Source organism: Kogia breviceps, chromosome 5, assembly GCF_026419965.1.
Source record: "Kogia breviceps isolate mKogBre1 chromosome 5, mKogBre1 haplotype 1, whole genome shotgun sequence".
Taxonomy (NCBI): domain Eukaryota; kingdom Metazoa; phylum Chordata; class Mammalia; order Artiodactyla; family Physeteridae; genus Kogia; species Kogia breviceps.
In genome coordinates, this window is record NC_081314.1 from 77193108 (window position 1) to 77203141 (window position 10034).

The window sequence follows — 10034 nt, forward strand, 5'->3', positions numbered from 1 at the left end:
TCTTAACCACTCTGCCACCAGGGAAGTCCCTGGGCTTTTCTTTTGAGGAAGCTTTTTGATTACTAATTCAATCTCATGTCTATTCAAATTTTCTATTTCTTCTTGAGCCATTTTCATTAGTTTGTGTCTTTCCAGGAATATATCCATTTCATCTAGCTTAACTAACTTATTGTCTGAGAATTTTTCATAGTATTCTCTCATAATCCCTCTTATTTTTGTTGAGACAGCAATGATGTCCCCTCTTTCAGTCCTGAATCTACAAATTTGGGTCTTCTCCTTTTTTTTCTTGGTCTAGCTAAAGGCTTGTCAGCTTCGTTGATCCTTATGAATAACCAACTTACGGTTTCACTGATTTTCTCTAGTTGTTGTACTAGTCTCCATTTTCATTTATTTCTGCTCTAGACTTTATTTCCTCCCTTTCCCTGCTTTGACATTAGTTTGCTATTCTTTTTGTAGTTTCTTAAGATGGAAGGTTAGATCACTGATTTGAGATCTTTCTTCTTTTTAATATAGGTGTTTGTAGGTATACATTTCACTCTGTGCACTGCTTTAGCTGCATCCCATAAGTTTAGTTTGTTGTATTTTTGTTTCCATTTGTCTGAAAGTATTTCCTTATTTCCTTGTGATTTCCTCTTTGATCCACTTGTTATTTAGGAATGTGTTGCTTAATTTTCAAGTATTTATAAATATTTCAGATTTCCTTCTGTTACTGACTTCTAATTTCATTCCATTGTGGCCAAGGAACATATTTTTCATGATTTCAATCCTTCTGAATTTACTGAAGCTTGTTTAATGCCTTAATATACAGTCTGTGCTAGAAAATGTATTCATGTGTACTAGAGAAGAATATGAATTCTGCTATTGCTGCATGAAGTGTTCTATAGATATCTATTAAATCTTTTTTTGGTTTATAGTGTTATTCACATCTTCTCTTTCCTTGTTGACCATCTGGCTACTTGTTCTACCCATTATTGAAAGTATTTATGTCTCTATTACTGTTGGATTTTCTATTTCTCCCTTCAATTCTGTCAATTTTTGCCTCATGTATTTTGAGGCTATACTAAGTACACATGTTTATAAGTATATGTCTTCCTGATGGATTGATTCTTTTATCATTATAAAACGTCCTTTATCTTCAGTAATTTCTGTCATAAAGTCTATTTTATCTGTTATTAGTATAGCCATTCCAGCTCTCTTTTGGGTACTGCTTGCACTGTTTATCTTTTTTATCCTTTTACTTTCAATCTATTTGTATCTTTGAATCTAAACTATTTCTCTAATAAACAGCATGTACTTGGATCATCATTGAAATTTTACATAATAAAAAGTTTTAAATAAATAAGGCCAAAATACATAGAAAGACATAACCTCTTCTGAAATTGAAGAAGCTATTATACAGACAAAATATTCAAGAAGAGCCATTACATTTTTGGAAAAAACAGTAACAAAGGAAAATTTGTCCTACCGGATATCATAACAGACTACAAAATTTTACAACTAATATATTAACAATATTTGCAGGAGAACAAAAAATTACATTGGTAGAAAAGACTAGAATCCAGAAAAAGACCCATGTTCATATACATATATGTATATGCACGTATGTGTGTAATTTTAAATCAATGGGAAAGGATGGATTATTAAATAAAAGGTATTAGGACAAGGGTTTCCATTAGGAAGAAAATAAAATAGGATTATCTCCCACACTCAAAACTAAATCCAGCTGCATTACATGAAATTAAAATTGCTAAAAATAGAAAATACCCTATAATAATGGGAATGGGAACACTTTTCTAGGGAATACAAGAAAGCCAGTTTTTAAACTTCTGTATTATAAAAGACACCATACATACACTTAATGCAAATTTAATTAATGCAATAAAGCCTGTGGCTCGAGAGATGGAGTAAAAGAGTGAATTCACTTCCAAGTCCACCATTTGAAAGTCCACCATTAAGAAGTCAGTTTAACTTCTCAAAATATCCAGTTTGGTATTTTTTTTAACATTTTAAAAACAAAGATAATAACTCTTACATTGTAATATATTTTAGTATTAATTGAGATGGTAGCTATAAAAGCATCTAGTATAAGGTCTAGTATGTTATAAAAGCTTGTTCTTCCTTATTTCAACTTATGCTGGTACTACATTAAATAAGGAATTAGAAGCTGCAATGAGGAGTAGCTGGGTTCCTGTATTTTGGTTCATGATGAAACTATTGATACTTTATAATTCCATTCTACCACTTCTGAAATAAAAAGACATTTTGCTTCATCTCTTGCCCACTGTATTTCCATGTATATAAAGTACCAATTGTTAGGCGTGTACCTGTTCTAAATATGGAAGGTAAAGAGGCAAACCCAGCCAGGATTGGCACCAGCTTAAGAGCAAAACATTATATGTATGTGTGCGTGCACACACACACTTATGTGTGCATTTATTTATTTATTTATTCCAATGTCTTTCAACCATTAAAACCTTTCACCCCAAAACATCTTTTTTAGATTTTTATCCTAAGTTGCTGAACAAGGAACATATCTGAAATAGAATCAAACAAAAAACCTTCAGAACAGTGCAAAATAAACATTGTTAAGGATAAAAAATAAATGTACCAGATAAAGACTCAATATTTTTATATTTGAGGAATGAATTAGAGCAAAAATCTTCCACAAGTCAAAAAGCACTTGGGACTTCCCTGGTGGTCCCGTGGTACAGAATCTGCCTTCCAAGGCAGGGAACTCTGGTTCGATCCCACACGCCACGGGGCAACTAAGCCCGCCAACTACTGAGCTCATGTGCCTCAACGAGAGAGCCCGCGTGCTCAGGAATCCACGCACCACAGCTACAGAGCACACGTGCCCTGGAGCCCACGTGCCACAGCTAGAGAGAGAAAACCTGAATGCCACAACTAGACAGAAGCTCGTGCACCGCAAGGAAGAGCCTGCATGCCACAACAAAAGGTCCCGCGTGCCGCAAGCCCAGAGAAAAACCCACACACATATGTTCACCTTATCTATGATAAAGGAGGCAAGAATATACAGTGGAGAAAAGACAGCCTCTTCAATAAGTGGTGCTGAGAAAACTGGACAGGTACATGTAAAAGTATGAAATTAGAACACTCCCTAACACCATACACAAAAATAAACTCAAAATGGGTTAAAGACCTACATGTAAGACCAGACACTATCAAACTCTTAGAGGAAAACATAGGCAGAACACTCTATGACATCAATCACAGCAAGATCCTTTTTGACCCACCTCCTAGAGAAATGGAAATAAAAACAAAAGTAAACAAATGGACCTTATGAAACTTTAAAGCTTTTGCACAGCAAAGGATACCATAAACAAGACCAAAAGACAACCCTCAGAATGGGAGAAAATAGTTGCAAATGAAGTAACTGACAAAGGATTAATCTCCAAAATTTATAAGCAACCCAGGCAGCTCAATAACAAAAAAACAAACAACCCAATCCAAAAATGGGCAGAAGAATTAAATAGACATTTCTCCAAAGAAGATATACAGATTGCCAACAAACACATGAAAGAATGCTCAACATCATTAATCATTAGAGAAATGCAAATCAAAACTACAATGAGATATCATCTCACACCAGTCAGAATGGCCATCATCAAAAAATCTACAAACAATAAATGCTGGAGAGGGTGTGGAGAAAAGGGAACCCTCTTGCACTGCTGGTGGGAATGTAAATTGATACAGCCACTATGGAGAACAGTTTGGAGGTTCCTTAAAAAACTACAAATAGAACTACCAGATGACCCAGCAATCCCACTACTGGGCACATACCCTGAGAAAACCATAATTCAAAAAGAGTCATGTAGCAAAATGTTCATTGCAGCTCTATTTACTATAGCCAGGACATGGAAGCAACCTAAGTGTCCATCGACAGATGAATGGATAAAGAAGATGTGGCACATATATACAATGGAATATTACTCAGCCATAAAAAGAAACGAAATTGAGTTATTTGTAGTGAGGTGGATGGACCTGGAGTCTGTCATACAGAGTGAAGTAAGTCAAAAGGAGAAAAACAAATACCATATGCTAACACATATACATGGAATCTAAGAAAAAAAAATGTCATGAAGAGCCTAGGGGTAGGACGGGAATAAAACACAGACCTACTAGAGCATGGACTTGAGGATATGGGGAGGGGGAAGGGTAAGCTGTGACGAAGTGAGAGAGTGGCATGGACATATATAAACTACCAAGCGTCGGGTGGATAGCTAGTGGGAAGCAGCCGCATGGCACAGGGAGATCAGCTAGGTGGTTTGTGACCACCTAGAGGGGTGGGATAGGGAGGGTAGGAGGGAGGGAGACGCAAGAGGGAAGAGATATGGGAACATATGTATATGTATAACTGATTCACTTTGCTGTAAGACAGAAACTGACACACCATTGTAAAGCAATTATACTCCAATAAAGATGTTAAAAAAAAAAAAAACCACTGGGCTTCCCTGGTGGCGCAGTAGTTGAGAGTCCGCCTGCCGATGCAGGGGACACGGGTTCGTGCCCCGGTCCGGGCAGATCCCACATGCCGTGGAGTGGCTAGGCCCGTGAGCCATGGCCGCTGAGCTTATGCGTCCAAAAACAAAAAAAAGCACTATTGGAACCACCATCTTCCAGTAATTCGCCAAAATGACCAACACAAAGGGAAAGAGGAGGGGCACCCGCTACATGTGCTCTAGGCCTTTTAGAAAACATGGAGTTGTTCCTTTGGCCACATACATCCGAATCTACAAGAAAGGTGATATTGTAGATATCAAGGGAATGGCACTGTTCAAAAAGGAATGCCCCACAAATGTTACCATGGCAAAACTGGGAGAGTCTACAATGTTACCCGGCATGTTGTTGGCATCATTGTAAACAAACAAGTTAAGGGCAAGATTCTCGTCAAGAGAATTAATGTGAGTATCGAGCATATTAAGCACTCTAAGAGCCCAAATAGCTTCCTGAAACGGGTGAAGGAAAATAATCAGAAAAAGAAGGAAGCCAAAGAGAAAGGTACTTGGGTTCAACTGAAGCACCAGCCTGCTCCACCCAGAGAAGCACACTTCATGAGAACTAATGGAAAGGAGCCTGAACTGTTGGAGCCCATTCCCCATGAATTCATGGCATGATGGTTGTAAAGAAAATAAAAGACCTCGACTGTAAAAAAAAAAAAAAAAAAAAAAAGCACTAATTCAACTTTTTGTTTCAAACAAAATTTCACTTCCTGAGTGAACGATATGTTTATATAAAGGAAAAAGCATAATTTTTATAAAAGTTTATAAATTTACAGTTTAGGGCCCAAACAAGTTCAAACTTCTTCAACAAATGTTGGTCAAAATGGATAATTCCCTCTGTAAAAAAGTACACTTAGATGCATTCACTTTCCTGCAGATTTTAAATGAACAAGATTTTGACCTTTAGACTGGTTTTTTGCTTTTTTGGGTTTTTTTTGCAGTACGCGGGCCTCTCACTGTTGTGGCCTCTCCCGTTGCGGAGCACAAGCTCCGGACGCGCAGGCTCAGCGGCCATGGCTCACGGTCCCAGCCACTCTGCAGCATGTGGGATCTTCCCAGACCGGGGCACGAACCCGTGTCCCCTGCCATCGGCAGGCGGACTCTCAACCACTGTGCCACTAGGGAAGCCCTAGGCTGGTTTTTTAAAAAAACTAAGAAGGAAATCCAAAATTACACAATGAAATGTGCCTTACAATCTAAAAACAAAACGTAATGTTCACAGGAATGTAAAAGTAACCAGACTATTCAAATTACTAAAAACAATGTTGCAACTGCAACATCCTTCTCTCCCTATTTCAACCAGTCTTCCTCCTGTTTTCCTTACCAATTTAATAGGAAAATTAATGTCTGAAGCTTGAACAGTGATGAAATTTTTCTTCAGCAAGAGCTGCCATTTACGTTGATTCTACAACATTCAAGGCAGTTATGTCCACATACCAGACTTAAGCGCCACAAGATTCAGTTGTGAAGGATAATAAAAATAGGAATTAGATTTAAAGCAGCACAGTAGATCAGGACACTACAAGGAATAAATAGTACAGCTTCCTTGCTATCAAAAAAACAAGCCCAGCTGCCACAAATCTTCTCTTTTGATACAAACACTTCAATATATCACTCATAAAGTGCACAATGCTTTTAAAAAGTTTTGCTTATACATAAGGCATGTGAATAAAAAGACTGAAACATTATTTTCAAATGCTATAGAAACCTACACAGTAATGGGATTATAGGAAAACTGTAAAAATTAGGAGTGTGAATGATGAGACTTTTATTTCCTGGCATTCCTGCCTCTATTACAAATTTAATGTAGTCTCACAAATGTATACAAGATATTTGAGTTCTCTGAATCTTGGTTTGTCTTCCCAATTTGCAGCCAACAGGAACTGGAATACTGGAAACAACTCTAGAAAATCCCTAACATCCTAATTAATATAGAATAGAAATTACATTCAAGTCTAACAAACGTTCACTATAATATTCCATACAACTTAATCAGTATCTTTTCCTCTTATTTTATATTCAATGATTCTTTTATTTTTTTTTAATTAAAAAAATTTTTTTTTTGTGGTACGCGGGCCTCTCACTGTTGTGGCCTCTCCCGTTGCGGAGCACAGGCTCGGCGGCCAAGGCTCACGGGCCCAGCCGCTCCGCGGCATGTGGGATCCTCCCGGACCGGGGCACGAACCCGTGTCCCCTCTATCATCGGCAGGCGGATTCTCAACCACTGCGCCACCAGGGAAGCCCCTTTTATTTTAAAAACAAAGACAGCACATGGTTTCTGACCAACACCAGGGATTAGAAGCATTTTCAAATCACTTCTCTCAACTTTTTTTTTTTTAATGAAATTTAAACTGTGAAACAAACTGAGCACAAAGCCACATTCTCTAGGTAAAAAGTGCCGTGATTACCTCGTTACCCAGTAATATTAACAACAATTTCACCAAAAAAGTAGAACTTTTTAAGGTACACTTTAAAAATTACTTCCTTTGCCACACAGTCCTGGAATCTAACTTGCAAAGCTGTCCTAAACAATCCATTTGTATCTCCTGGGTCCATCAAATCACGCACAATATACGTTTTAAAAACTAATACCAACAACAGCAACAGCAATCAAACCAGGTGTACGTTTTTTACAAGCAATAGCCCTAAGCTCCAAATAAAATTAACACCAAAAAACAAACAAACAAAAATCAAACGACATTCTCTTAGAAGTAGGAGTTCCTTAGTTTTACAATAGTTTTCTTTGCTTTTCACTGAAAAGAAAATGGCAAATGAAATTAACAGTGATAACGATGAGAACAGTTAGTTCCCAGGCAGAGGATGCAGGAATTTACAACCCAGGCTTGGCCTAGAGATCAGCGGGCACACACACATCAATGATCAGGGGAGGCTTTCAAGACATGTCACTATCTAACGGAAGTTCTAAAGGCCTTATTTTTAAGGCCTAAGGACAGCCCTATAAATGCACTGTAAAACACAACCTAGCAAAACTCCATTCTCCAAAACAATTCAAGAGTTTCCTACGATGCGAGAAACCGAAAGAGTCTGTGCTCTGGACACCCTCAGGGCTGCCGCCTCTCTCAAGGCAGGGAGGCCAGCCCATGTGAATCGGAGTGCCACCACGTCAGTTTATGTGACAGATCCACTGGGAGCATCCGACGGTGATCGGCGCCCTCCCGGGCCGACGCTGCTGGAAGAGGAACAGAAATGCCATCTTCAGGGCCATCCTACTTCCGTTCTCAAAACAGAAATGCACTGTTTCTCCTAGTCCTCACCCCTCAGCCCGGTACATGTCGACAGCGGTGCCCCTCCAAAGAGCTTAGGTGTAAAGAAAAGCTTATATAGTCTCGGACTAAGGTGGACAGAATGCTGTTGGTCAAAGCACTCCCACCCCTGACTCCCGTGCAAAATCAACCGTCAGCGCCTTCCGAGGAGCCCCCCCGGCAGGGAACACGCCAGCAGGAGAAATCGACATCCCAGTTCGCCCCCCACTCCTCCCTCCTCGGGGTAAGAGGAACTAAGTGAACTGCAGGAGGGCGCCCTGCAAGCTCCCTCTAAAAGGGGCTGGGGTGGGGGTGGAAACGAAGAAGCAGCGGAAGGAAGGGGAAAGGACAAGTGGAAAGAGGAAGGGGACGAGAGCGCGCACCGCAAAGGGCACGAGTCTTCGGGGACGCGGCTGCACCCCAGTTCCCCGGAGCTGGTGCGCCCCGCCTCTCGGGCGCTCCGCCCCGGGCAGAGAGCGAGGAAGGGGGATAAGGAGGCAACATCCTCCTCTGGCCCAGCCTCGCTCCTCACGAAGGGCTAGTCGGGGCTGTCGTGCCCCCTCCGGATCGGGAGCGACTACATCGGCAGCCTGCCCCGTCGGAGGGCGCGGACTACGGGGCCTCCCGCGCGTTCCGCGGGCTGCCTTTCACGCCCCCACCGCCGCGGGAGGCAGCTCCGGGTGAGCCGGCCCGGCGCCGGGCGGCCGCGTCGGCTACCTGAAGCGGGGCGAGTCCTTCAGACACTCCTCGAAATCCACCGTCATCTTCATCCTGCCTCCGCCTCGTCTCGCAGGCGGCGCTGGAAGAGCCGAGGGAGCCGCGGGAGCGGCTGCGCTGGGGACCCAGACGGCTACGGCTGGCCCACGGCCGCGACTAGCGCTGCGCAGAGCTGCGGAGGGCGCCTCGCCCGCTGGTCATAGCAGCCGCGAAGACGGCGGCGGCAGCGACGGCTCGTCAGGCCCCAGTCCTGCCCCTCTTCCTCCCGCCCCCAGCAGAGGACAGACCTCGGGGAAACGACCCGGAGTGACAGCCGCAGTCAGCCAACCACAAACACGACGGCCAATGGGAGGGGCTTCCGGTAGCACCGCCTGCGGGCGCTCGGGCAACGCGCCTGAGCGACGGTAGCAAAGCCAGTGAGCGGCGCGACCGTGGGAGCCTCCTTGCCAAAAGCGTCCCGAGGGCCAACCAGGATGCGCGGGCGTCGTTAGGCGGGACGAACCGGTTGCTGGGAGGCCGGCAGCTGAGGCTCCTTGGGAAGGAAGTCACGTGGCTGCGCGCCGCGCTTCCCCCGGAGCCCCCGCCTCTTCTCCTGCTTCTCCAGCCCCGCCCTGCTGAGCTGCCAACAAGGAGGAGCCGCCGCCTGCAGGTCTGATAAAGGAGAGTTGCTTTTCAAGGCAGAAATCTGAAAAGGGTAAAAGAGTATAGATTATAAAAGGAAGAGATGGTCTAAGCCACCACTTCCTTTCAGTTTAGAGAAACTGAGGCCAGGAGAGGAGCGAGGGTAACTTTGATGATAAAATCCGTCTTTCACTTACTGGCTTCATCACGTAATAATTTGAAAGTATCTCCCATGTATTGATATATATTTTCATATAACCAGAGACTACTTTCAGAAGGAGCTGGCATTTGGGGTGGGCATGGAAAGATCAGAAGGATTTAGACAGATAGGGGAGGCAGGGCGTTTTGTATGGAGGAACCGTCCTCAAAACCACAGAAAACATTCCTCCTTACTGACGCCTTTCTCTCAGTAGCCTTTGCCAGTTCTAAGATGATGGGATTCTGAAAATGCAGGCTCATTTACTCAACTTGCAACACCTGCCCTCTGATACACGATTTTTCTAGGAGCCACTGTAAGATATTCATCTTCTGATCCCCGCAATAATCCCACAATCCCTTACTTCTGACTCTTAGATGCCATGGACTCATGGCATGTAAGTAAAAAGTACCATGGATACATTGTATTTAATTAAGTATATACTTCTAAACTCAACCTGAAAACCATACCCGTAAAAATGCACAGGGAGGGTGTTAGTACAGCATAGTGGCTCTGGAGGTAAACTTCCTGGATTTGCCTGCTAGCTTTCTCACTGCAAAATGAAGATAACACCACTGATCTGATAGAGTTGTCCTGAGGCTGAATAGATAAGAACTCAAGGCAACAGTGCCACATAGTAATCATTCAGTTTATGTTGGTTATTATCATAATTGTACCACTTTCTTCTTCAGTACCATAAGCAGAGGTTAGGTTTAA

At 42.5% G+C, this 10034-nt stretch overlaps 1 protein-coding gene and 1 pseudogene across 8 annotated transcripts in view; one reads left to right on the forward strand and one right to left on the reverse strand.

Moving 5' to 3' along the window:
* The window catches only part of ACAP2 (ArfGAP with coiled-coil, ankyrin repeat and PH domains 2), a 172248-nt gene extending 163401 nt beyond the window's left edge, over positions 1-8847 (reverse strand). For all 8 annotated transcript variants that reach the window (XM_059064892.2, XM_067034263.1, XM_059064893.2 and 5 more), the window contains exon 1: positions 8501-8847. In XM_059064892.2, the coding sequence (XP_058920875.1) occupies positions 8501-8553 (53 nt within the window). In that variant the 5' untranslated portion in view covers positions 8554-8847. The remainder of the gene's footprint in view (positions 1-8500) is intronic.
* LOC131757435 (large ribosomal subunit protein eL21-like) lies at positions 4630-5135 on the forward strand (annotated as a pseudogene).
* Positions 8848-10034: the final 1187 nt, after the last annotated feature.